The sequence below is a fragment of the Chiloscyllium plagiosum genome, unplaced genomic scaffold (genome assembly GCF_037043375.1).
Source record: "Chiloscyllium plagiosum isolate Xiang-an unplaced genomic scaffold, Cpla_swu_hap1 HiC_scaffold_35, whole genome shotgun sequence".
NCBI classification, from domain to species: Eukaryota; Metazoa; Chordata; class Chondrichthyes; order Orectolobiformes; family Hemiscylliidae; genus Chiloscyllium; species Chiloscyllium plagiosum.
The window spans coordinates 15,359,946-15,386,886 of NW_028270173.1; the positions used below are offsets into that span (position 1 = coordinate 15,359,946).

Here is a 26,941-nt window from a genome sequence, read left to right on the forward strand (position 1 = left end):
CCGTACAATTCAGCTTCCCTTTGTTTCTTCTCGTCCCCTTCTTTTCCCCCTAGCCCTACACTGCTCCTTGCCGATCTTTCAGTTCCCAGTTCCGATACAGGATTTATTCCTGGAATGTTAACCTGGCATCTCTCTCCACCTGTGACTGAGACCGAGACCGAGACCGAGACTGACCCCCATCAGTTTACAGCTGGCAGGAGGCACGGGGATGGGGAGGAATTATGGGATGGATCTGTCAGTGCCCTTTAATCCCACAGATTCTCAGCATTGCTGAGCTTTTCTCTCTGATGTTAGGTGCCATGCCAAAGATAGGAAAGATCTTCTCAGTGAAAGTGTGGATAAAAGTATGGAGATGGGACATGGTGTCCACATTATAAAATGAGACCTGTCCACCCTCATAGTCCAGGAAAACCCCAACTTTCCATTGTTTCTCGATCGGGGTGTGAGTTGCCCTCGAAGGTGATGTGGAAGTTATATAATTGCTTTCGGAGGAATGGCCAGAAAATCCAGTATCCATTCTCAGGTTTCAAATCAATGTTTCCTTTCCTCTTGACAGACTCTTGGGCCACTCCCACTTTACTCAGAGTTTTCTCCCTCACCTCCACCTCCCAGTAATGTCTCCCGGCTGTGAATCCCTCGGATCCCAGAACAAAGGGCTGGGGATCAAACCTCTTGGGGTTGTCGCGAGGCAAATGCCGTCTTTTTTCTGCTCTCACATTGATCTGGTTCTCAGACACGACAAGCTGGATATTCGCAGTGTTTGGACCCAAAGTCAGACATGCTGGGACTGTATGGAGAAACCATCATTTTTTTTAATGAATGAAGTAAATTTTTGAAATAAAAATAAATCTGCAGGCGGAAACAAGATGCAGATTCATAAAGCTAAACCTTCCAGCTTTTTGTGCATTTAGTGAACATCTAGAGTATGAGCCCTCCCTGTGCCTCCGTCCCGCCTCCCTCTGTCTCACTCTTCCTCCACCAAAGGCAACTCTCCAGGCACCTTCACCCTCCTGGGATGGGGTCAAAACCCTGTCAGCGTCCTAAACCTGTTTCTCCTTCAAAATATTGTTTTTTACTTGCTCCCAGGTCAAAACCTTTCTAAACCAGTTACTAATTACTCTTCTCTGACAATTGCAGAGAAATCCATCGGTAAGTGATTGAACTGAATGTGTTCACCAGCGCAGTCACATTGAAACTGAAAGTGGTTTGAATCAGGAAGTGCTGAGTGTGAACATGGCTTCCAGACAGCAGGGAGAGAGTTGGACCGAGGAGACAGTTTGTCCCATTTGTCTGGATTTCTTCACCGATCCGGTTACACTGGAATGTGGACACAACTTCTGCCGCTCCTGTATCAGCCAGAGTTGGGAAAAGAAGGAGATAAACTCCTGCCCGGAATGTAGAGAGGAATTTACGGAAAGAAACCTCAGGGTAAATCGGGCCTTAGCGAATCTGGTCGAGGGGGCTCGAAAATTAAAGCTGGATCCGAAAGAGAATGGGAGTAAACCTCTCTGTGAGGTACATCAGGAAGATCTGAAGCTGTTTTGTGAAACTGACAGGAAATTGATCTGTCTGATTTGTAGAGATTCGCGGGAACACAAAACTCACAACTTCCTGCCGATCAACGAAGCTGTTGAAATCTACAAGGTAAAAGACACAATATTTTGGAAAGTGCGCGTTTCATCACATATCCCAGATCCCACACCTCACCTAACACATCTATTCTTCAATTTCTTTCCCAATTACAGGATAAGCTGAAATCTTCCTTAGATTCTCTCACAGAGAAGAAATCGTCGGTTCTACAAACAGAACTGACCCAGAAACGGAAGATTTCGGAAGTGAGGGTGAGCTCTCCCTGTGCTGATTTTCTGGGATCTCGGTTAGTTTTGTTCCCTTTATCGCGGGACATTAATGAGGTTTCACATTTCATTTGGTAGGAACAGGCGAGCAGTCTGCAGACCCACATCACATCCGAGTTCACTAAAATGCACCAGATTCTCACTGAGAAAGAGCAGCGTTTACTCAGAGATCTCAGGAAAGAAGAGGAGAGGATTGTAGAACCAATGGAGAGAAACCTTCGAGAGATTCAGGCGAATTTAAATTCTATTGAGGAGAAACTGTCAAAGTTGCAGAAACTGATGGAGCAAAAAGACGAATTGATCTTTCTGAAGGTGAGGGAAGATATTGCAGGTTATTTCAGACAGATTTCGGACATGATGACAACTGTAAAAATAATATGGAATGTCGTGTAAAAAAGTGAACTGACCTTGTAACTGTCCGGACGGTTCTGTTGTTGTCACTGAAGAAGGGTCAATGCTCCCGAAGCGTTCACTCTGATTTCTTTCCACAGATCCTTCCAAACCTGCTGAGATTTTCCAGGAATTTCTGTTTTTTTACTAACCGCTGCCAAACTATCTGCAGATTCTCGGGAATATCGACATTCTCCCGGGAATGGATTGTGATGTTATTATTTGTTTTGTTATTATCTCCGTGTTCCCCAAGTTTAATTGTCTCCTGGAACTCCCATTATAATCCAGTTCCAGTTCCATGTGGAGAGTGTTTGTGTGTGGGTGTCTGTCTGTCTCCTCCTGAAATCTGTTACTGCCATCCTCACTGTTTGTGATTAATTTCTTTCAGGAGGAAGCTTGTCGGAAGAGAAGGTAGGACATGCTCTTTCCAGAAACACTGCACAGTTTGCTCAGTAACTTAGGGATGGGTTATTATGGGGTTATTTCCTGGTTAATGGTGCCGCTTTAAAGGATGATTCTTCGTATAACAGTAACTCCGGTTATGGTTCACACACGTGTTTTTTTATAAGAAGAAGATTGTGACAGGTTTTAAACAATATTAGATTTTATGAAACTGTTCTGCAGTATTGTAAACAATGACAAGATGCCTGTAAATACAGCCTGGTTCCGAGGCTGGAAGTGATCATTGCCCTGATTTTTGTGACTGTTTGTGTGACTGTGACCTTCCCCCTGACCCTGTGAGAGACACATGGCGCATGTTTCCAGGGAATGGCCATCCCTGTCACTGCATGGCTCCTGACCAGCCCTAGACAGTCAGAGTTGAAAGGGGGAATCATTTTTGTTTCACTTTTTACAACACTAACTCGCACCGTAGCCTTTATAAAGGGAACAATAAAAGCAAAATAAAAAAAAACTTTAATTAGTGTAATGTAATGTTCTGAGTACTTTGCATGAGAGTTGGAAAGTATAGAAAAGTGTCACTGAGCTATTAATCCAGGTGATTGCTGTTGGTTTTAGCGGATCATAAAGGAGGAAAGAGGAATAGAAAGATGGAGAGGTTCAGGGAGGGAATTCCAGAGCTGAAGGTCTGGGCAGCTGAAGGTCCAACCTCCAATGGGGGTGGGGAGATAGTCAGGAGGCTGGAAGTGAAGGAGCAGGATTCTCAGAGGGTTGTGGGACCCATGTATTACACACGTATGTGTATGAAGGTTGGGGTTGCAACGGAGGGAGTGGAGGGCTGCGCGTTCCGAGGGTGAGGTTGGATTGGGTGAGAGGGGTGGGGGAGTTCAGGTGGCGGTTAATATCGCGGCGGCAGTTGGCTAGGAAGAGGTCGAGGGCAGGTAGGAGGCCAGCACGGGGTGTCCAGGTGGATGGGGTGTGTTGGAGGCGGGAGAAGGGGTCGTCAGAGGGTGGGCGAGAGTCTTGGTTAAAGAAGTAGGCACGGAGGCGAAGGCGGCGGAAGAATTGTTCGATGTCACGCCGCGTGTTGAACTCATTAATCCGGGAGCGTAGGGGTATGAAGGTGAGGCCTCTGCTGAGGACTGATCTTTCATCCTCAGAGAGGGGTAGGTCTGGAGGGATAGTGAAAACACGGCAGGGCTGGGAGCGAGGACCTGGGGCTGGAGCTGGGTGTGGGGCTGGAGCTGGGTGTGGGGGCGGGGTTAGGTCTGGGGGCGGGGGCGGGGATCGGCGTGGGGCGGGGCTGGGCGTGGTGATGGCGATAGGCGAAGGGGCGAGGTTAGGCGTGGTGACGGTGATCGTCGTGGGGGCGGGGTTAGGCGTGGTGACGGAACTCGGCGGGGGCGGGGTTAGGCGTGGGGGCAGAGACATGCGGCGTTGTGGGTGTGTAGGTTAGTGACGTCACTGGGGCGGAAGTGGCTGCGGCGACCGCAGAGACAGAGTTATTCCGCATAGCCGCGGAGGTCGCGAATCTGTCGGCGATTGTCTTCATACATGGACATCCCGTCCCTGTACACCTCCATCCCCCATCACGAAGGACTCAAAGCCCTCCGCTTCTTTCTTTCCCGCCGTACCGACCAGTACCCTTCCACTGACACCCTCCTTCGACTGACTGAACTGGTCCTCACCCTGAACAACTTCTCTTTCCAATCCTCCCACTTCCTCCAAACGAAAGGAGTAGCCATGGGCACCCGCATGGGCCCCAGCTATGCCTGCCTCTTCGTAGGATATGTGGAACAGTCCATCTTCCGCAATTACACTGGCTCCAGCCCCCACCTTTTCCTCCGCTACATCGATGACTGTATCGGCACCGCCTCGTGCTCCCACGAGGAGGTTGAACAGTTCATCCACTTCACCAACACCTTCCACCCCGACCTCAAATTCACCTGGACAGTCTCAGATTCCTCCCTCCCCTTCCTCGACCTTTCTATTTCTATTTCAGGCGACCAAATCAACACGGACATCTACTACAAACCGACCGACTCCCACAGCTACCTGGACTACACCTCCTCCCACCCTGCCCCCTGTAAAAACGCCATCCCATTCTCCCAATTCCTTCGACTCTGCCGCATCTGCTCCCAGGAGGACCAGTTCCAAAAACGCACAACCCAGATGGCCTCCTTCTTCAAGGACCGCAATTTCCCCCCCGACGTGGTCAACGATGCCCTCCACCGCATCTCTTCCACTTCCCGCTCCTCCGCCCTTGCGCCCCGCCCCTCCAACCACCACCAGGTCACAACCCCACTGGTCCTCACCTACCACCCCACCAATCTCCATGTACAGCGCATCATCCGCCGTCATTTTCGCCACCTCCAAACGGACCCCACCACCAAGGATATATTTCCCTCCCCTCCCCTATCAGCATTCCGTAAAGACCACTCCCTCCGTGACTCCCTCGTCAGATCCACACCCCCCACCAACCCAACCCAACTTCCCCTGCAACCGCAGGAGGTGCAAGACTTGCGCCCACACCTCCCTCCAAGGCCCCAAAGGAAACTTCCATATCCGCCACAGGTTCACCTGCACCTCCACACACATCATCCATTGCATCCTCTGCACCCGATGTGGCCTCCTCTATATTGGGGAGACAGGCCGGCTACTTGCGGAGCGTTTCAGAGAACACCTCTGGGACACCCGGACCAACCAACCCAACCACCCTGTGGCTCAACATTTCAACTCCCCCTCCCACTCCACCAAGGATATGCAGGTCTTTGGACTCCTCCATCACCAGACCACAACAAAACGACGGTTGGAGGAAGAGCGCCTCATCTTCCGCCTCGGAACGCTCCAACCACAAGGGATGAACTCGGATTTCACCAGTTTCCTCATTTCCCCTCCCCCCACCTTGTCTCAGTCAAATCCATCGAATTCAGCACCGCCTTCCTGACCTGCAATCTTCTTCCTGACCTCTCCGCCCCCACCCCAGTCTGATCTATTACCCTCACCTTGACCTCTTTCCACCTATCACATTTCTGACGCCCCTCCCCCAAGTCCCTCCTCCCTACCTTTTATCTTAGCCTGCTGGACAAACTTTCCTCATTCCTGAAGAAGGGCTTATGCCCGAAACGTTGATTCTCCTGTTCCCTGGATTCTGCCTGACCTGCTGCGCTTTTCCAGCAACACATGTTTAGCTCTGATCTCCAGCATCTGCAGACCTCACTTTCTCCCCATGTATTACACAGTTGGATAGGAGGCTTTTAGATGTTTCTGGTTTTTTGTCTCTGTTCCACAAGCTTTGTTTATAATATGGCAAGGAGATGGAGGAAACTTATATTATCTCCTGCGGTGTGTGATGTCTCAGTACCTAATCTGTTTTCAGGACATGGGCCTTTCTCTGGATCTGGGTGTTTCCGATCCTTGCCCTTGCATTATTGAATTCTTGTTGGATCAGTAACAAAAATAAGATGAACATTTCACTTTCTATCCCATTGACTCAAACATGAAAAATGCGGAACGCTTGAATATTTAAATGTTTTCATAAATATTCGAACAACGCAGAGTTTATGATGTCATCTGTTTAATGTTTACAGGATTAGTGATGAGGTGAAGACACTCTCAGCTGCTGATGGCTCTCTGTCTCTTGGACAGTTCACTGGCCCTTTACAGTACACAGTCTGGAGAGAAATGATACACACCATTCACCCAGGTAAACATGTGTATTCATTTTCCTGATGGTAGATCCAGTTATGTAGGGTCTCGAAGGCCCCAGTTTACATTCTCACATCACTAGTTGTTAATTCTGGGAGACTCTACCTGGAAACATTGTATTTTCTGTGGGTCCATTTGGATAAGTGCCTGAAGCCATCAACTCTGTGTGTCAGAGCAGTGAAGGGTTCTGGATTAGAGTGGTGCTGGAAAAGCACAGCAGGTCAGGCAGCATCTGAGGTGCAGGAAAATTGACGTTTCGGGCAAAAGCCATTCATCAGAAATAGCCCTTCATCATCTATTCCTGATGAAGGGCTTTTGCCAGAAATGTCGATTTTCCTGCTGCTCAGATACTGCCTGACCTGCTGTGCTTTTCCAGCACCACTCTAATCTAGACTCTGGTTTCCGGCATCTGCAGTCTTTGTTTTTACCCATTGAAGGGTTCTGTCGAACCAGAGGAATAGAGCATGGAAACAGGATTTCTAGAGTAGACTGGGCTGGCTCCATCTGGTGTGACATTGGAGGAAAGGTTTTTAGCATAATAACAAAAGGCATGTAGACATTTAAGAGCCAGTGTTAACAGGCACTTATCTAAAGGGGATTGTAAGAGAAACAAAATAGAAATTCCTTGGAAAGCTCCCCAGGTCTGCCAGCATCTGTGGAGAGATGCTTTGTGGGCGGCACGGTGGCACTGTGGTTAGCACTGCTGCCTCACAGCGCCAGAGACCCGGGTTCAATTCCCGCCTCAGGCGACTGACTGTGTGGAGTTTGCACATTCTCCCCGTGTCTGCGTGGGTTTCCTCCGGGTGCTCCGGTTTCCTCCCACAGTCCAAAGATGAGCAGGTCAGGTGAATTGGCCATGCTAAATTGCCCGTAGTGTTAGGTAAGGGATAGATGTAGGGTTATGGGTGGGTTGCGCTTCGGTGGGGCAGTGTGGACTTGTTGGGCCGAAGGGCCTGTTTCCACACTTGTAAGTAATCTAAAAAAAAAAAATCAGAGTTAACCTTTCAGATTGAGTGATCTTTCCTCAAAGCTGATAGTAGCTGGCAAAAGTCGGTTTATATGCAGAAGGTACAGTGGGGGAGGAGGTAAGGAGGAAATGATAGGTGGGGATAGTCCCAAACAGAGAGAAATACAAAGTGAATACCTGGTGATGGAGACTGTTAATGCCAAATAATAGGCAGAATGTAATGGCAGCGAAAACAAAACTGGTGTGTGGGATAGGGGGCTAGGTCATGGTAGAGCTCTGGGTCTAGAATTATTGCCCTTGAAATTGAGTCCAGAGAATTGCAGGGTCCGGAAGTGGAAAATGAGATGTTGTTCTTCCAGACTGTGCAGAGCTTCAGTGGAGCACTGCAGCAAGCCAGAGACAGAAATGTTGCTCAGAGAACAGGAAGGTGTGTCGAAGTGGTTGGCAACTGGAAGCTCAGAGTCCTTTTTCTTAAATGGCAGAACAAAGATGCTTTGTTTCCCCAATACAGAGGAGACCACTTTGTGAACAGTGAATGCAAGACAGTAGATTGTGAGAAGTGCTACCTCACCTTGCAGGTGTGTTGGACCCTTGGATACTGGAGGTAAATGGGAAAGTGTTGTACCTTTGACAGTTGCTGAGGATGTTGCTGTGGGGCTGTGGGTGGGTGTTGGAAGTGAAGGAAGAGAGCACCAGGTTGATTGGAAGGGAGCGGTCCCTGCAAAAAGCTGACAATGGAAGGGAGGGAAATATATGCCTGGTGGTGATATTTTACTTGCAGGTGGCGGAAATGGTGTCTGATGCTCTTCTGGTTGTGGATGCTGGTGGGATTGTAGGTTTGGACAAGGGGAACACTATCGTTGTTGTGGCAGAAAAGGGAGGGGGTGCGGGCAGAAGTGTGGGAGGTGTTGGACCCGATTAAAAGCACTCTCAATGACAGTGCTGGTGAATCCTCAGTTGAGGAAGGATGTGGGCATTTCCGAGGCTCCCTTGTCAAACTTTGCTTTGTCGGAGCAGATGGAATGGAGACGGAGGAACTGGGAGGATGGAATAGAGTGTTTACAGGAAGCAGGGTGTGAGAATGTATACTCTACGTAGATGGAGAAATGGGATCATAGTGGATATTATTGGTCAGTCTATCACCAGAAATAGAAACAGACATGTCAAGGAAGAGAAAGAGGAATCACAGATCGACCAGGTGAAGGTGAGGGTAGTGCGGAAGTTGGACATTAGCAGTGTGAGAATGGGGGCGGGGGAGGGGGAAGAGGATGGGTGAGTGGGGAAGGTGGGATTTAGATAGTTTAGCAAAGAGAAGGAGTTGCAAATACTGAGAGATTGCATTGTATAATAGAAGGTTTGTGATGGTCTTACTGAAGTGGTCAATGATGAAAACTGTCGCAGATAAATGGCAATTGAAAGAACTGTGGATGCTGTAAACAAGAGACAAAAACAGAAGTTGCTGGAAAAGCTCAGCACATCTGGCAGCATCTGTGGAGAGAAATCAGAATTAATGTTTCGGATTGAGTGACCCTTCCTCAGAACTGATGGCAGCTCAGAAAATGTCTGTTTATATGCAGACATGAGTGTGGGGATTGGGGTAAGGACTGTACGATATCTGGGCACAGAGCCTAAAGACAAGGAAGAACAGTTGGACAGACAAAGGAATCAATAACAGTCTGGCTCGGCGGGTGAGGAACTGTTAATGGGGATGGTTTGTGGCTAACAATGGGCTGTGTGTAATATCAGACTCTGAATGATGAGGCCTGATGTGTTGGGGTTGAGGTAAGGACATGGGCGCGCTCAATTCTTAAAATTATTGAATTCGATATTGAGTCAGGGAGGCTGACGAGTCCAGAAGTGGAAAATTAGGTGCTGTTCTTAGCAAGCCTGAGACAGAGATGTTGGCCAGGGAACAGGGTGATGTTTAAAGGAGCAGGCAACTGGAAGCTCAGGGTCTTTTTCATAGACAGAAGACAAGTGTGCAGCAAAGCGGTCACAGTCTATGCTTTATTTCCCTAATGGAGAGGAGACCACATTGTGAGCAGTGAATGCAGTAGACTAGATTAAGTGAAGTACAAATAAGGCGTTGCTTCACCTGTTTGGGCCTTTGCATACTGAGGAGGGAGGAAGGAAATTGACAGGTGTTCCATATTCTGCAGTTGTGGATGAAGGTGCCATGAGGCTGTGGGGGGCTGTTGGGAGTGAGGGAATAATAGACCAGGGTGTCCTGGAGGAAACAGTCTCAATGGAAGGTGGACAAGGGAGGGGAGAGGAATATGTGTCTGGTGGTGGCAGAGATTATGGCTGATGATCTTCTGGATGTTGGTGCTGGCGGGATTGCAGGTAAGGATGAGGGGAACCATATCAGTGTGGCAGGAGGGGACAGAAGGGGTGAGGGTTGAAATGTCAGAGATGGATTGGATCCAGTTAAGGGCCCTGTCAACAACAGTGCTGGGGAATCCATGGTTCAGGAAAAGAGTAGACATTTTCAAGGCTCCTTTGTTGAAGTTGGAAGGATGGGAACGAATGCGATGGAGACGGAGTAACTAGGAGAATGGAATGGAGTATTTATATGAAGCAGAGTGTGAGCATGTACAGGCCAGCTAACTGTGGGGTCGGTGGGTTTATCATGGATATTATTAGCCAGTCTATCGCCAGAAATGGGAACAGGAATGTTGAGGAAAGGGGAGGATGGATCAGGTGAAGGTGAGAGCAGTGTGGAACTTGGAATCAAAATGAATAAACTTTTCCAATTCTAGATGAGAAAGGGAGGCAACACCAATGATATCATTGATATACCAGAGAAAGACTCATGTTTCAGACTGGAATGGGAACAAGAAATGTTACACATACCCCATAAGGAGACAGGCAAAAATGGGGGCTTAGATGGGTACCTATGGCCACCACTCTGACTGAAAACAATGAGGGGTGATAAAAGAGAAGTTGAGTGTGAGGATGAGCTCGGCCAAGGGGAGGCGAGTGGTGGGGGGTGAGGATGTTTCAGCCCTGTGTTCCTGGAAGAAGCAGAGAGTCTGAGACCATCCTGGTGGAGGATGGAGGTGTAGAGGGATTGCATGTCCATGGTAAAGAGGAGGCAGCTGAAGCCGCAAACTGGAAATTTTGGAATGGGCATAAAGTGTCAGAGGAATGGTGGATGTAAGTGAGCAGGGACTGCAGCAGGTGAGACAAGACTGAGTCATGGTAGGAAATGATGAGTTCTGAGAGGCAGGAGCAGAGAGAAAGAATGGGTCTGCCTGGGTAATCCTGTTTGTGTATTTTGGGAAAGAGGTAGAAGCGAGCTGTGCGGGGTTGTGGGACTATCAGCTGGAGGTAGTTGGAGTGGGGGCAGATCCCCAGATGAAATGAGGTTGGTGACTGTAGTTGATGCAATGGCCTGATGTTCCATCATGGGGTCACAGGTTAGACGCCAATAGGAGGAGGTATCTGAGAGGGATCTCAGCTTCTGCAATGTAGTGGTCAGTTTGCCAACTACTCCAGCCCCACACTGATTAGATTAGATTACTTTATTAAATTACTTTACAGTGTGGAAACAGGCCCTTTGGCCCAACAAGTCCACACCGACCCGCCGAAGCGCAACCCACCCATACCCCTACATTTACCCCTTACCTAACACTACGGGGAATTTAGTATGGCCAATTCACCTGACCTGCACATCTTTGGACTGTGGGAGGAAACCGGAGCACCCGGAGGAAACCCACGCAAACACGGGGAGAATATGCAAACTCCACACAGTCAGTCGCCTGAGGCGGGAATTGAACCTGGGTCTCTGGCGCTGTGAGGCAGCAGTGCTTACCACTGCGCCACCATGCCGCCTTAAGTCTGCCGTGATCAGCAGGCTTAATAACAAAGTCAGGATTGGATCTGAGGGCATGGAGCATGGTGCTGTCTCCGTCTCCCATTCAGAATTGAAAAGGTTTATCGATTTTGTTTCCAACTTCCACCTCACTCTCACTTTCACCTGGTCTATCTCTGAACCCTTCTTCAACATCACTGTTTCTATTTCTGGGGATAGATTGGCCACTAATAATCCACAATAAGCCCACCAACTCCAAAAATTACCTGGCCTTTATATTCTCGCACCCTGCTCCCTGTAAAGTCTTCATTCCATTCTCCTAGTTACTCCGTCTCCATCGCATTTGTTCTGACGATGTTAACTTTGACAAGGGATCCTCTGAAATGTCCACATATTTCCTCAACCAAGGATTCCTCAGGGCCCTCAAGTGGGACCAACCTATCTCTCGCACTTCAGCCCGAACCCCCTCTCTTCCCTTTTGCAACAGTGATAGGGTTCCCCTTGTCCTTACCTACCATCCCAACAGCATCAACATCCAGAAGATCATCAGCTGCCATTTCTGTCACTTCCAGAGAGATGCCACCACCAGACACCACACACCTCCCCTCCTGCAGGAACCATTCCCTTTGGGACACTCTGGTTACTTCCAACACCCCCTCACAGCATCATAGCACTTTCTCCTGCAACTACCGAAGGTGCAACATGTGTCCATTTATTTCCTACTTCCTCAGTATCCAAGGGCCCAAACACACCTTCACCTCCCTGCACTTCTGACAATCTAGTCTATTGCATTTGCTGCTCACAGTGTGGCCTCCTCTCTACTGGAGATCTGAAGGGTCGACTTCAGAATACTTGCATTCCGTTTTCCAAAAAACGACCCTGAAATTCCAGTTGCCTTTCCACACACCACCCTGTAACCTAGTCAGCACCTCTGTCTCAGGTTTGCTGCAGTGCTCCAATGCAGCTCAGCGCAAGCTGGAAGAACAGCACCTCATTTTCAGCCTGGGGATCCTGCAGACTCAATATCAAATTAAATAACTTTGAGGTCTGAGCTCTCCCATGTCCTTACCCCAAACCACACAACCATGCCTTGTTATCACAGAGTCTGTCATTACACACAAAGCATTGTTAGCCACTAACAGTCTCCATTAACTGCTATTCACTCCCCTACCCAGATCGTTATCCAATCCTTTGTCTGTCTAACTGCTCTTCTCTCTCTTTGGGCTCAATCCCCACCTACCATTTACTTCTCACCCCTTCACCCCCCACCCCAGATTCTGTATATAAACTGACATTTCCCAGCTCCCATCAGTTCTGAGGAAGGGTCACTTGATCCGAAACGTTAACTCTGATTTCTCTGCACAGGTGCTGCCAGACCTTCTGAGCCTGATAAATATCTATAGGTGTAACATAGTCTAATATTAAACAAGACAGAGATATTTATAAATTTCCAGCTTGCAGGTAGTGAGGTTGTTAGAATCACAAAATCCTTCCAATGTGGAAGCAGGCCATTCAGCTCATCGAATCCACACTGACTCTCTGAAAAGCATCCCTCCAGGACCCAACGCCTTCGCATATTCTTTTAACTCCACCTTTCCCATGGCTAATACACAAAGCCTGCACTTTCCTGGACACAATGGACAAAAGCTGCACATCTTTGGACTGTGGGAGGAAACCAATGCAAACGTGGGAGAATGTACAAACTTCATACGGTTACCTGATGCTGGAATTGAACCCAGCTCCCCGGTGCTGTGAGGCAGCAGTGCTAATCACGAAGCCACTGTTCCAATATTTTCAGTAATCCTATTGATCAAACAGTGAACCCAATGTCCGCTTCATGATGTTTTGGAGAGGTCCAATTCAGTCTGAGTCGACTTATTCAATGTAATGTTCTTGGTCAGTTTTGCAAGGGTTCAGAATGTGAGAAGTTACAGGATGGTCTTTCAGGAGGGAGCAGATACCTGGAAAACTGCTATCACTTCCAAGTGAGGGAAAGGTGTGATTTGGAATATTGGGAATATGGCAGCAAACGAGCAATGAGTAGCCACCTGAGCTACAAATCTTCACACGAACATTGAAAGCAAGCTAACATTTTGAGTCTCGATGATTCTTCATAAGTGCTTAACTTCCCTAGTTAACTGTTGCTGGCTCATCCCCTTCCTATAAATCTTTTTCCTCACTGAAATATATCTTTGCTGTGAATCATGTGCTGTTCTTTTTAGCGTCTGCCATTGTTCCTCAAATATCATAGAACGTAGAACATAGAAAAATACAGCACAGAACAGGCCCTTAGGCCTTTGATGTTGCACCGCCAAGTGTACGATTCTCAGCTCGACTCCCTACACTATCCCAAAATCATCCGTGTGCTTATCTAAGGACTGTTTAAATCTCCCTAATGTGGCTGAGTTAACTACATTAGCAGGTAGGGCATTCCATGCCCTTAACACACTCTGCATAAAGAACTTTCCTCTGACTTAAATCTATCACCCCTCAATTTGTAGTTATGCCCCCTCGTACATGCTGACGTCATCACATGAAGAAAAAGTATTTCACTGTCTACCCTATCTAATCCACTGATCATCTTGTATGTCTCTATCAAATCCCCCCTTAGCCTTCTTCTTTCCAATGCGAACAGACCCAAATCTCTCAGCCTTTTCTCATAAGACCTTCCCTACAGACCAGGCAACATCCTGGTAAATCTCCTTTTCCAATGCTGCCACACCCTTCCTACAATGGGGTGACCAGAACTGTACACAATATTCCAAGTGTGGTCCCACCAGCGTTTTGTATAGTTGCAGCATGATATTGCGGTTCCGGAACTCAATCCCTCTACCAATGAAACCGAACACACCATATGCCTTCTTCACAGCACTATCCACCTGGGTGGCAACTTTCAGGGATCTATGCACATGGACTTCAAACCCTCTGCACATCCACACTACCAAGAATCGTTGCATTGACCAAATACATTGCCTTCCTGTTATTCTTCCCGAAGTGCATCACCTCACATTTAGCTGCATTGAACTCCATTTGCCATCTCTCAGCCTAATTCTGCAGTTTATCCAAGTCCCCTCCAACCTGAAACATTCTCCAAACTGTCCACTACTCCACCGACTTTACTATCATCTGTAAATTTCCTAGTCCATCCACCTATGCCTGCGTCTAAGTCATTTATAAAAATGACAAACAGCAGTGGTCCCAAAACAGATCCTTGTGGTGCATGACTAATAACTGGACTCCAGACTGAATATTTTCTATCAACTACCACTCACTGCCTTCTTCCAGAAAGCTAGTTTCTAATCCAAACTGCTAAATCACTCTCAATTCCATGCCTCTGCATTTTCTCCATCAGCCTACCATGTGAAATCTGATCAAAGTCCATGTATACCACGTCAACTGCCCTACTCTCATCTCCGTGCTTGATCACCTTCTCAAAAGTTTCAGTGAGGTTTATGAGACAAGACCTGCCCTTGACGAAACCATGGGGTAAAAATAATGACTGCAGATGCTGGAAACCAGATTCTGCATCAGTGGTGCTGGAAGAGCACAGCAATTCAGGCAGCATCCGAGGATAGGCAAAATCGACGTTTCAGGCAAAAGCCCTTCATCAGGAATAATCAAGGGCTTTTGCCCGAAACGTCGATTTTGCCTGTCCTCGGATGCTGCCTGAATTGCTGTGCTCTTCCAGCACCACTGATCCAGAACCTTGACGAAACCATGTTGACTATCTGAAATCAAATTGTTGCTTGCTAGATGATTTTAAATCTCATCTCTTATAATCCTTTCCAAGACCTTTCCTACAACATAAGTAAGGCTTACTGGTCGATAATTACCTGGGTCACCTCTGCTGCCCTTCTTGAACAATGGGATAACATTTGCAATCCTCCAGTCCTCAGGTATTAAATGTGGAGACAACGACGACTCAAATATCAAAGCCAACGGCTCTGCTATCTCCTCCCTCGCTTCCCAGAGAATCCTCAGATAAATCCCATCCAGCCCATGGGACTTGTCTATTTTCATTCCTTCTAGAATTAATAACACCTGTGCGTAACTAACCTCAATTCGTTCTAGTCTAATATCTTATACCTCATTCTTCTCCTTCACAATATTCATCTTTTCCTGAGTGAAAACCGATGAGAAATGTTCATTTAGCACCTCTCCGATCTCCACAGGGTCCACACTCAACTTCCCACTTCTGTGTTTGATTGGGCTGATCTGTAACTCTCCATTGACTCATCTGTACCATCTTGCCTCATCAACACATAAGCCTCCTTCTTCTGCTTAACAAGAGATGCAATTTCTGTGGTAAACCACGGTTCCCTTACCTTATCACTTCCTCCCTGCCTGTCAGGGACATACCTAACAAGGACATGCAATATCTGTTCCTTAAACCTCCTCCACATTTCGATAGTCTGTATCCCCCCCCATTCTATGCTACCCCATTCTATGGATCCTGATTCTTGCCTAATCGCATTATAATTGCCCTTGCCCCATCGATAACTCTTGACCTGTGGCATGTACCTATCCCTTTCCATCGCTAAACTAAACGTAACTGAATTATGGTCACTCTCTGCAAAGTGCTCACCTACAACTAAATCAAACACCTGGCCTGGTTCATTACCACATGGTATGGGTGGTTCAGTGGTTAGTACTGCTGCCTCACAGCACGAGTGTCCCAGGTTCGATTCCAGCCTCGGGTAAGCTGTCTGTGTGGAGTTTGCACATTCTCCCCATGTCTGCATGGGTTTCCTCCATGTGCTCTGGTTTCCTCCCACAGTCCAAACATGTGCAGGTCAGGTGGATTGGCCATGCTAAATTGCCCATAGTGTTAGGTGCATTAGTCATAGGGAAATAGGTCTGGGTGGGTTACTGTTTGGAGGGTAGATTAGATTACATTACAGTGTGGAAACAGGCCCTTCGCCCCAACAAGTCCACACCGACCCGCCGAAGCGTAACCCACCCATACCCCTACATTTACCCCTTACCTAACACTACGGGCAATTTAGCATGGCTAATTCACCTGACCTGCACATCTTTGGACTGTGGGAGGAAACCGGAGCACCCGGAGGAAACCCACGCAGACATGGGGAGAACGTGCAAACTCCACACAGTCAGTCGCCTGAGGCGGGAATTGAACCCGGGTCTCTGGCGCTGTTAGGCAGCAGTGCTAACCACTGTGCCACCGTGCTGGGTAGATGTGGACTTGTTGGGCCTGTTTCCACACTGTAGGGAATCTAATCATTACCAAGCACCAGATCCAGTGAAGCCTCCCTTCTTGTCGGCCTTTCGATATACTGTGTCAGGAAACCCTTCTGTACACACTGGACAAAAACTGATCCATCCGATGTACGAGAGCTATAACATTTCCAGTCAATATGGGGAAGTTAAAGTCCCCATAATGACCACCCTGTTCCTTTCACTCCTACTCAGAATAATTTTGCTAATCCTCTCTTCCACCTCCCTGGAATATCTTTGATGCTAAGTGCCTTCACAATCCACCCCAGAAAGCTCAGCCGTTATTCCTTTGCAATTACCCTTGTTAAAGGTTTGCACAGTTATTTTCCAACCAAGATCCTCCCTTTCAAACTGAATGCGACATTCCTCCATATTATGGTCAGTGGAGACTCTGACATCATTTATCCAACCTGCCTCAGTACACATCACCAGATTCAAATTGGCAAATACAAGGTTGGATTCACAATATTATTATTCCAGGAAACTATATGCTCATGGCTCCCTCTACTACTCTCACTGTTTAAATCAACATGCTGATAAAAGTCACCCAGGTTTAATGTTACTTGCACTTTTTATGTCCTGATTATTATCTGCCCCACCGTGTAGCTACTGTTTGGGGTCTTAGAGACCATTTCTGTCAAACTACTTACTTTATTTCTTGCCTTCACTCATGTGGAGTCTATATTCTTCTGATTTCAGATTATTTCTTGCTGTTGTATTTACTTCATCCCATATCAACAATGCTACGCGATCACACTTTCATTTCTGCTTGTCCTTTTGAAATTTACATTTTTGCGACATGAAGTATTCCCTCTTGTTTTTTGAAAAAGTAACAAAGTGGATTGATGAGGGCAAAGCAGTGAATGTGATCTAAATTAACTTCAGTAAGCAATTCGACATGGTTCCTCATGATAAACTGGTTATCAAGGTTAGATCTCATGGAATAATGAGAGAATTAGCCATTTGGATACTGAACTAACTCGAAGGATGAAGACAGAGAGTGGTGGTGGATGGTTTCTTGTCAGACTGGAGGCCTGTAACCAGTGATGTACCACAAGGATCGGTGGTGGGTCCACTACTTTTCATCACTTACAAAAATGAAATGAATGTAAACATAGGAGGATAGTTTGCAAGCTTGCAGATGACTAAATGGGATCATGATCAGATGGGGCCAATGGGCTGAGGAGTATCAGATAGACTTTAATTTAGATAGACGTATGGTGTTGCACTTTGGAAAGGCAAATCTGAGCAGGACTTCCACACTTAATGGTCAGGTCCTGGGTAGTGTTGCTGAACAAAGAGATGTTTTTCCTCCAATTTGGGGGTTGACTCATTGTGGCAATGGAGGAGGCCAAAGATGGTCATGTTGGAAAAAGAGTGTGAAGGGGAATTAAATGGGCAGTGACTGGGTGGTCCAGTTGGCCCCTACGGACCCGGCTGCGAAGCTCAGCTCACTGTTCCCTCAATTTACGTTTGATCTCTCCAATGGAGAGAAGACGACATTGGGAGCACCTGATGCAGTAAACTAGGTTGGAAGAGAGGCAGGTGAACCTCAGTCTCACCTGGAAGGACTGTTTGGGGCCCTGGATGGAGCTGAGTGGTGTGATGTATCGGCAGGATTTGCACCTTTCCCGGTTGCAGAGAAAGGTACGTGAGAGTCCGGGTGCGTGGTGGGGGTGTTTGTGGTGGGCTGTCGGTGTGGTGAGTGGCACAAATGGAGGACTGGTGAAGGGAACAGTCCTTGTGGAAGGCAGAAAGGAGTGGGCAGGGGATGATGTTATTGAAGGTAGGGTGAAGTTGGAGTTGGAAGAAGTGTTTGAGGATGATGTGTTGGATGTGGAGACTGGTTGGGTGGTAGGTGAGGGCAAGAGGGTTTCTGTCTTTATTGCGTTGAGGTGGGAATGGTTAGAGCAGTGGAACAGGGAATGGAGGTGGAGCGGTGGAGGGCTGACTGGATGGGGGAGGGGGGAATGCACATTGTTTGAATTAGGTGGACACCTGTGATGCTCGCGAATGGAATGTCTCCTCGTCCAAGCAGGTGCGGCGGAGGCAGAGGATTTGGGAGAATGGGGTGGAATTCTTGCAGGATACTGGGTGGGAGGAGGTGTGGTCCAGGTAGTTGTGAGAGTCTGTGGGTTTATAGTAACCATCCATGAGGAGACTGTTGCCGGAGATGGGAACAGAGAGATCAAGAAGGGGAGGGAATTGTCCAAGACGGATCAACTTAAAAACCATGCCTCCGATGTTCGCAAATGATTTTTATATCGGTCCAAAAGCAGTGGAATCCAGCATCAATCCTTGTGTCACACCGCTGGTCTCCAGTCTGAAAAGCAACCTTCTACCATCACACTCTTCCTCCTACCTTCAATCCAATTTTGTACTGTGTCAGCTAGCTCTCCCTGAATCCCATAACCTTACTAACCAGTCAACCCTGCAAATCCCTGTTGAATGCTTTGCTGAAGTCCATAAGGACAACATCGACTGCTCTGTCTTCATCAATCTACTTTGTAACATCTTCGAAAATTTCAATCAAGATGCGATTTCTCACTTACAAAGCCATGTTGATGACTCCTAATAAGAGGGTCGTGTAAATCCTGTCCCACCCTCTCCAGTAACTTACCGACCACTGCTGTGAAGCTCACTGATTCGATAGTTCCCTTGCTTTTCCTTACAACCTTTCGAAAATGATGGCAACAAATTAGCCGATTTCTAGTTCTGCCACCTCACCTGTGGCAGTTGTTCATACAAATATGTCAGCAAAGGGTCCAGCAATCTCTTCCATATCTTCTCTAGTTTCTGGTCCCGGGAATTTACCTATTTTTGCACAATTTAAGACCTCGACAGCACCTCCTCTTCTGTAATGTGAACCCTTTTCAAGACATCACTATTTATTTCCCCAAGTTCCCTAGGTGCCGGGAAATGGAATAGAATTTGATCGGCCATTGATGACCACAATGGGCTTAAGGGCCTCATTTGATGCTGTGTTATTCTATGGCTATGTAGGTTGGTTAAATCAGTTGGTTGGACAGCTGCTGTATGATACTGCAACAATTCAGGTTCAATTCCTACACTGTGAACATCTTGTCTTCTCATCCATACCCCTTCAGTGAGGGATGGTGACGCTGACAATAAAATCACCACAAGCTTTCTCTCTCAGATCAGACAGCAGCCTCTGGGACTGTGTCAACTTCACTTTCTTTTAGCCTGTGGCTCAAGCAGTGGACAATAGACAATAGGTGCAGGAGTAGGCCATTCTGCCCTTCGAGCCAGCACCACCATTCATTATGATCATGGCTGATCATCCTCAATTAGTATCCTGTTCCTGCCTTATCCCCATTACCCTTGATTCCACTATCCTTAAGAGTTCTTTCCAACTCTTTCTTGAAAGTATCCAGAGACTGGGCCTCCACAGCCTTCTGGGGCAGAGCATTCCACACACCCACCACTCTCTGGGTGAAGTAGTTTCTCCTCATCTCTGTTCTAAGTGGCCTACCCCTTATTTTTAAACTGTGTCCTCTGGTTCAGGACTCACCCATCAGTGGAAACATGCTTCCTGCCTCCACAGTATCCAATCCTTTAATAATCTTATATGTCTCAATCAGATCCCCTCTTAGCCTTCTAAATCCAAGTGTACACAAGCCCAGTTGCTCCAATCTTTCAGCATAGGATAGTCCTGCCATTCCAAATTGACCTCGTGAACCTACGCTGCACTCCCTGAATAGCTAGAATGTCTTTCCTCAAATTTGGAGACCAAAACTGCACACAATATTCCAGGTGCGGTCTCACCAGGGCCCTGTACAGCTGCAGAAGGACCTCTTTGTTTCCTTCTCGCAGATTCTCTCAATAACTAAATGATAATATTTTTTACTGCAATGTTCACCTTACCTCAGCAAAAAGATTAACCTTCTTAATTACTCACTGTTCCTTTTTTGAACATTTTCTGTCTCATACAGTAGAACACTAACATCACTCTGTCACTGACAATTCTGCAGGTTTTCTCTGTTTTAAGAATGCTTCTTGTTTTTAAAATTCTTCCTTGTGAAGACTCCCCTTCCCCACACATCACTCAGGCCTCACACAATCCCCCATTCTCTCACACGCACAACTCCCATTACCACCCTGAAGTTGTCCTATCTCCTCAGAATAACGTAAGTATTTAAAAAACCAAGCGATTCAATCACAACTTACTGATGCTGTTGCAAATACTTGCAATTCCCCATAAGCATCCCTTTGGCAAAAAAAAGGAACCCTTAAGCCCAGGTTCTCACAGGAGAGATGTCAGAAAGAGACAGAGGATCAAAAAAACTGACTGCTTGCCAAACCAAACCAAAACCAGAGTTAAGCTGACTTGGGAGACCTGGACACTCCCCTTCGATTATACAAGTGTTTCTTTAAACTTGAAAGCCTTTTTCCTGAGGCAGTATCTGTTATCCATGATCAATTTGTCCCGAAAACATATACAAACCAGAGACATCGGAATCTGTGTTTATAACCTCTCTAAAAAGAAACAAAAAGACAACCTAACCTTAATTAAGCAGCAATATCGTCACACCCCTCACTCACCCCCACACTATGCCTTCCCCATACATCTCCCTTTCACTTCCTCCTCCCATCTCCCTGATTCTCCTCGTTTGAGTCATCCTCCTCATTTACATTCCCCCTCCCCAACCCCTTTGTTGCCAATTTCCCTTACACCCTGCCTCTCCCCTCCTCAACAGTTATGAACTCCCATACAGTCCACCTCTTTATTCATCCCCTCACTCTCTCCTCAGTTTCCTTGTCCCTATCCCTCACAGCATCCCCCTTCCATCTCCATACAGGACCCACTCTCCTCTTCACTCTCCCTTCCCATCACTCTTCCATGGATTTCACTCTCCACGCCCTCCCTCTAACCAACACTCCATCCTGATCTCCCACCCCACTGTCTCCTGCTTTCATTGTCTTCCTTCTGCTCACTCCCCACTCCCATCTCTGACCCTTCTCTCCCTACCCACCACCAACCTCTCCCACTCTCTTTCTGTCATCTTGCTCACTCTCCACTCACTCTTCCCTCTTATTCACTGTCCCCTTTAGCACAGCTTCCCATCCCGGACACTCTCCCCTTGACCTTGGTTTGCACCTGCCATTAACCATCCCTTAGCCTGGCAGACCATGGCCTCACTGCATTCTCCACCCTCCAACCCACTCACCTCCACATTCCCCACATCCATCGATTCCTCTTGATTGTTCACCATTCAGTCCTTCCCACCCTCCCTTCATTGTCCTACCTTCACAATTCCCTCTTGCCGCTACCTCACCCTCCCATCCTCACTCTCCTTGTCACTCCACATCCTCCTGACAGTATGCTTGCCCACACCTCCCCATCAGTGCCCCCTCACACCCTCCTGCTCTCCCATTCCCCTCAATCTCACATCAACTCCTGATCACTCCTCCTACCGTCAGCTCATTCTTCCCTCTCCCTCACTATCCTCTCGAGCACAGCTTCCCAAACTGGTCACGCTCCCCTCAACCTCACTGTGCTCTCACCCTCTTCCTTGCACTGCTCCTCACTCCTATCTCACATTCGCTCTCCCCTCCACTCCATTCTTCATGATCACTCTGCCATGATTTCCCCCACCCCTGATTCTCCCTCCCCGTTTAATCTTGCCTCCTCAAACTCCTCTTCCCCTTCACACTTGCCTCCACCTCTCTCCCCTTCACTTCATCCTCAAGTTCACTCAACTGCTCCATATTCCTCCACACAGACTTCTTCAACTTCTTAGACCTAACTCTGTCCTTCCTTTGAAGCCCCATCCTACATTCCCCTCATCTTAACTCTCCTCTCCCCTGCTCAGACTCCACGTCATCCTCCAGTTCACTCACCTCCAGAATTCCCACAAGACCTTATTTTGCACTCTCTTACTTTCTCACATGGATTAATTCTCTGGCATCTTAAAACATCCTTATGTACCCTGTCACTCCCTGCCACTTACACTCCTCTCCCACTCACTATCACCTCCCATGGCTAAAATGAACTTGTATTGTTCCCCTCAGCTCAGCCATCCCTTCCTCCTCACTCCCACCTCCCTTTCTCTCTTCCCCTCACTTACTGTATCTCCACCTCTCAATCCTCCCATTCACTCTCCTGATCTCCAAACCTCAAATGTCCACTTATTTTGCAGACTTCCTGTTGTCACCCTCCCATTCTATAGTATAACTCACTCTCCCCTATAGCATTCCAAAAAGTCCCCTCCCCTCACAAAACCACCAACCCTCTCCAATATCCTTACTCCGATTCCAATCGCTCCCTCCTCCATCACTTCCTCCATTCCCTGTCCTGGGGTCAAATACCTCCCCTCATTTCCTCCCATTCTCCAGATGTTCCCCTCCCACTTAGCTAAACTCTCCTTTACAAATGCAATTTCATGCTACCCGTCCCTCAGTCTCCCCACACCCTTGCTGCCCATCACTCCTGCCTCCCCTCAGTATTCCCATTCCCACTGCCTCACATCACCTCACTCTCCCCTTTTCTTTTGAATTTTCCGACCTGCCATCGCTCTCACCTGAGTACTCAACCCACCCATTGGTCACCACCTTCTGAGCTCCTCAGCATTCCCATATCTCTCTCTCTCGTACTGTCCCTTCACTCAGCCCTCCTCTCTTTCCCACCTCTCCTCATTCACAACCCTCTATCCCACATCACCTCACTCTCCCACTCTTTTTAACCATCCCCTCCCTCCTGCGATAGGGTTAGGGTTCTTTCTGTGCACTTCATTTCCCCACTCATATCCCTTCAAATGAGCCCTCATCTCCCTTCCTCATCCCTCCGCCTTCCCCATCCTTCCTTCTCATACCTCCGCTCTCGCTCACTCACCTCACTCACTCCCTTTCCCTATCTCGTCCCCCTTGTTCAAATTCTCTTTTTCCAGACTCTCTTTATCTTCCCTTCTCTCCCATCCCCCTCCATCGCTCAACCCCTCACTTCCTGCTCCCCTCGCTCACCCTCCCTCCCTCTCCCTGACGGTGTTATTTGATCTCTCCCCCAGCTCCAGCCTCTCTGACTCTGGATCCGAACACAGCGCATCCCCGGCTCATCCTGTCTGAGGACCGGACCAGTGTGAGACTCGGAGACACAGAGCAGCCGCTCCCTGACTCCCCGGAGAGATTTGATTCCTGTCACTGTGTCCTGGGATCAGAGGGATTCACATCAGGGAGACATTACTGGGAGGTGGAGGTGGGGGAGAAGACCTGGTGGTATCTGGGAGTGGCCCGAGAGTCTGTGATGAGGAAAGGGGGGATCACCCCGAGCCCGGAGTCCGGATTCTGGATTGTGAGGCTGGGACCCGGATGCGGTTATTTAGCCGCCACCTCCCCCTCACGGACCCCCCTCTCCCCGAGTGTGAATCCCCGGAAGATCGGGGTTTTCCTGGACTATGAGGGTGGACAGGTGTCATTTTACAATGAGGACACCATGTCCCATCTCCACACTTTCACCCACACTTTCACTGAGAGGCTCTTTCCCATCTTCAATCCGGGATGGAATGACGACGGGAAAAACTCCGCCCCGCTGACAATCTGCGGGATTAAAGGGCACTGACAGATCCATCCCATAATTTCACCCCGTCCCCCTGCCTCCTGCCAGCTGTAAACTGATGGGGGTCGGTGTCAGTCTGGGGTAAAGAAGGAGGGAGGAGAGAAGAAACAAATAGAAGCTCAATTGTAGAGAGGGACTGACTGGGTAGAGTGAGCTGTGAGCTGCAGGAACCCGGGGACCTTCCTGTCTGTAATGTTGCTCCACAGGCGGGAGGTGGCGCTACATGACGGTGTTGGAGATGAATCAGTCAATGGGTCTCAGACTGGGCTCAGGGGAGTCTTTCCGGGGGGGGACAGCAAATCATTTCACTGCAGGGTCAGTAGAGTCTTTCCAAGGGACACCAATTCATGTCCCTGCAGGGTCAATGGTATGTTTCCAGGGAGACTGGGCTCAGTCAAAATAAAAATGTCAGACTGATCTTCTTTAGACTTTCACCATATGTCAGTAATGTATATCCCACACATGATTAGTAACATAGCGAGACTGGTCTTGTTTTGCTCAGGTCTGTAACTATTGCCCAGAATGTTGCTGCTCTTTCATAAAATTGGAAAATTTGAAAACCTCAGATTTGAAAGGGATGGGTGAACCCATCATTTATGCCATAATCAGATAATATTTAACCATGTTTGAAACTGCTCAGTTGGTACAAACTGAAATGTAGCTGGAATTACAGTTATTACTTGTCCCTGAGTTATTATCTATCATCATTATCTGCACTGAAATAATCCTTACGTCAGCCCAATGAAAATATCTGTTTGATAAAAATCATTAATTACTCTTGCACTCTGTGCGCGGGACCAATTCAGATTTTGACAATGTTTATGTTTATGTAATTATAATTTATGTTGGAGGGCACTATCAAATTTGAAAATAGTTTCTTCAATCAAATCAACATCTTTGATTCACTAGAGTGTAAGTAAGGCTTTTTTAAAAAAAATACTTCATCAATAAATCCAAGAGAGTAAACCTGTTAAGATTGTATTTGTCAATTTCTCCAGAATATTTATCCTTATACCTTGCATTCCAACTTCGTCTGGATTATTTTAAAATTCACTATTTCAAGTCAATGGAGTGTTAGCTACCTGGAAATTATCCTACTTTTACTCTGGACTTTCAGTCATTGCTACCTTATTTCGGGTCTTAGAGTCAGAGATTGATAGAGTCCTACACCATAGAGAGAGGCCCTTCGGTCCAAACTGGTCCATGCCAACCACAAATGGTCTATACATGCTAACCTCATTTCTTACACTTGGCCCATATCCTTCTAAACCTTTCCTATTTCTCCAAATTTCTTTGAAATGCTGTTAATGCACCTGTCGCAACCACTTTGCTGTCAGCTTATTCTGTATGCAATCCACCCTCTCTGTAAAATCCTTGCCCCTTTTTATTCTTTTCCCGCTATCTGGAAACTGATGTCCTCTCTTCCTTGATTCTGCAACCCTGGGTAAAAGGCTGAGTACATTCACACTATCCATGCCTCTCATGAACTTATTCACTTCTGTAAGATTCCCCCCTCACTCCGTCTCCTTCGGTCTAAAGGAAAAAAGTCGACATGTGTCCAACCTTTCTCTATAACTCAGACTATTGAGTCCAGGCAACATCCTTGTAAAAGCCTTCTGCATTCTTTATGGTTTAATAACAGCAAGGAGACCAAAACTGTACCCAAAACTCCAAGTGCAGGGACAAGGTAGGACTAATAAATTAAACTGCATTTATTTCAATGCAAGGGGACTAACAGGGAAGGAAGATGAACTCAGGGCATTGTTAGGAACATGGGACTGGGATATTTTAGTAATTACGGAAACATGGCTCAGGGATGGGCACGACTGGCAGCTGAATGTTCCAGGATACAAATGCTACAGGAAGGATAGAAAGGGAGGCAAGAAGAAGGGGAAGTGGCAAAATAAGCTATAGCATTACAGCTGTGCTAAGGGAGGATATTCCTGGAAATACATCCAGGGAAGTTATTTGAGTGGAACTGAGAAATAAGAAAGGGATGATCACCTTATTGGGATTGTATTATAGACCGCCCCCCCCCCCCTCCCAAGAGTCAGAGGGAAATTGAGAAACAAACTTGTAAGGAGATCTCAGCTATCTGTAAGAATAATAGGGTAGTAATGGTAGGGGATTTTAACTTTCCAAACATCGACTGGGATTGCCATAGTGTTAAAAGTTTAGATGGAGAGGAATTTCTTAAGTGTGTACAAGACAATTTTCTGATTCAGAATGTGGATGTACTACTGGAGAAGGTGCAAAACTTGACCTATTCTTGGGAAATAAGGCAGGGCAGGTGACTGAGGTGTCAGTGGAGGAGCACTTTGGGGTCAGCGACCATAATTCTTTTCGTTTCAAAATAGTGATGGAAAAGGATAGACCAGATCTAAAAGTTGAAGTTCTAAATTGGAGAAAGGCCAATTTGATGGAATTAGGCAAGAACTTTCGAAAGCTGATTGGAGGCAGATGTTCGCAGGTAAAGGGGCAGCTGGAAAATGGGAAGCCTTCAGAAATGAGATAACAAGAATCCAGAGAAAGTATATTCCTGTAAGGATGAAATGGAAGGCTGATAGGTATAGGGAATGCTGGATTGAATAAAGAAATTGAGGGTTTGGTTAACAAAAAGAAGGATGCATATGTCAGGTTAGATCGAGTGAATCCTTAGAAGAGTACAAAGAAAGTAGGAGTATACTTAAGAGGGAAATCAGGAAGGCAAAGCGGGGACATGAGATAGCTTTGGCAAATAGTATTAAGGAGAATCCAAAGGGGTTTGACAAACATATTAAGGTCAAAAGGTTAACTAGGGAGAGAATAGGGCCCCTCAAAGATCAGCAAGGCAGCCTTTGTGTGGAGCGACATAAAATGGGGGAGATACTAAATGAATATTTTGCATCAGTATTGTAAGAAACAAACTCAATAAAATTAGATGAGACCACCAAAGCTGGAAACAGGACAATTTATTCTAGGATCTTGCAAGAAAGGGCCCCAATTGCAGAAAGCAATTG

At 47.1% G+C, this 26,941-nt stretch overlaps 1 protein-coding gene and 1 pseudogene across 2 annotated transcripts; one reads left to right on the plus strand and one right to left on the minus strand.

Moving 5' to 3' along the window:
• Positions 1-71: 71 nt before the first annotated feature.
• On the minus strand, positions 72-907 carry LOC148140101 (zinc-binding protein A33 pseudogene; annotated as a pseudogene).
• Positions 386-24,912, plus strand: LOC122541544 (zinc-binding protein A33-like). Of its 2 annotated transcripts, XM_087979301.1 has the most exons (8): positions 386-1,644; positions 1,746-1,841; positions 1,935-2,168; positions 2,419-2,498; position 2,553; positions 2,635-2,657; positions 6,236-6,351; positions 23,395-24,912. In XM_087979301.1, exons 1-8 carry the CDS (start codon positions 1,234-1,236, stop codon positions 23,943-23,945), a joined length of 1,512 nt encoding a protein of 503 aa, XP_087835427.1. In that variant the 5' UTR covers positions 386-1,233; the 3' UTR covers positions 23,946-24,912. The 2 variants fall into 2 exon arrangements, with proteins under 2 accessions (XP_087835427.1, XP_087835426.1); XM_087979300.1 differs by lacking the exons at positions 2,419-2,498; position 2,553.
• Positions 24,913-26,941: the final 2,029 nt, after the last annotated feature.

Coding starts and splice junctions, on each gene's coding strand:
- LOC122541544 (XM_087979301.1), top strand. CDS start 1,234: ATGGCTTCCAGACAGCAGGGAGAGAGTTGGACCGAGGAGACAGTTTGT. Junction 1,645..1,745: donor AAGCTGTTGAAATCTACAAG/GTAAAAGACACA, acceptor TCCCAATTACAG/GATAAGCTGAAATCTTCCTT. Junction 2,169..2,418: donor ACGAATTGATCTTTCTGAAG/GTGAGGGAAGAT, acceptor AACTATCTGCAG/ATTCTCGGGAATATCGACAT.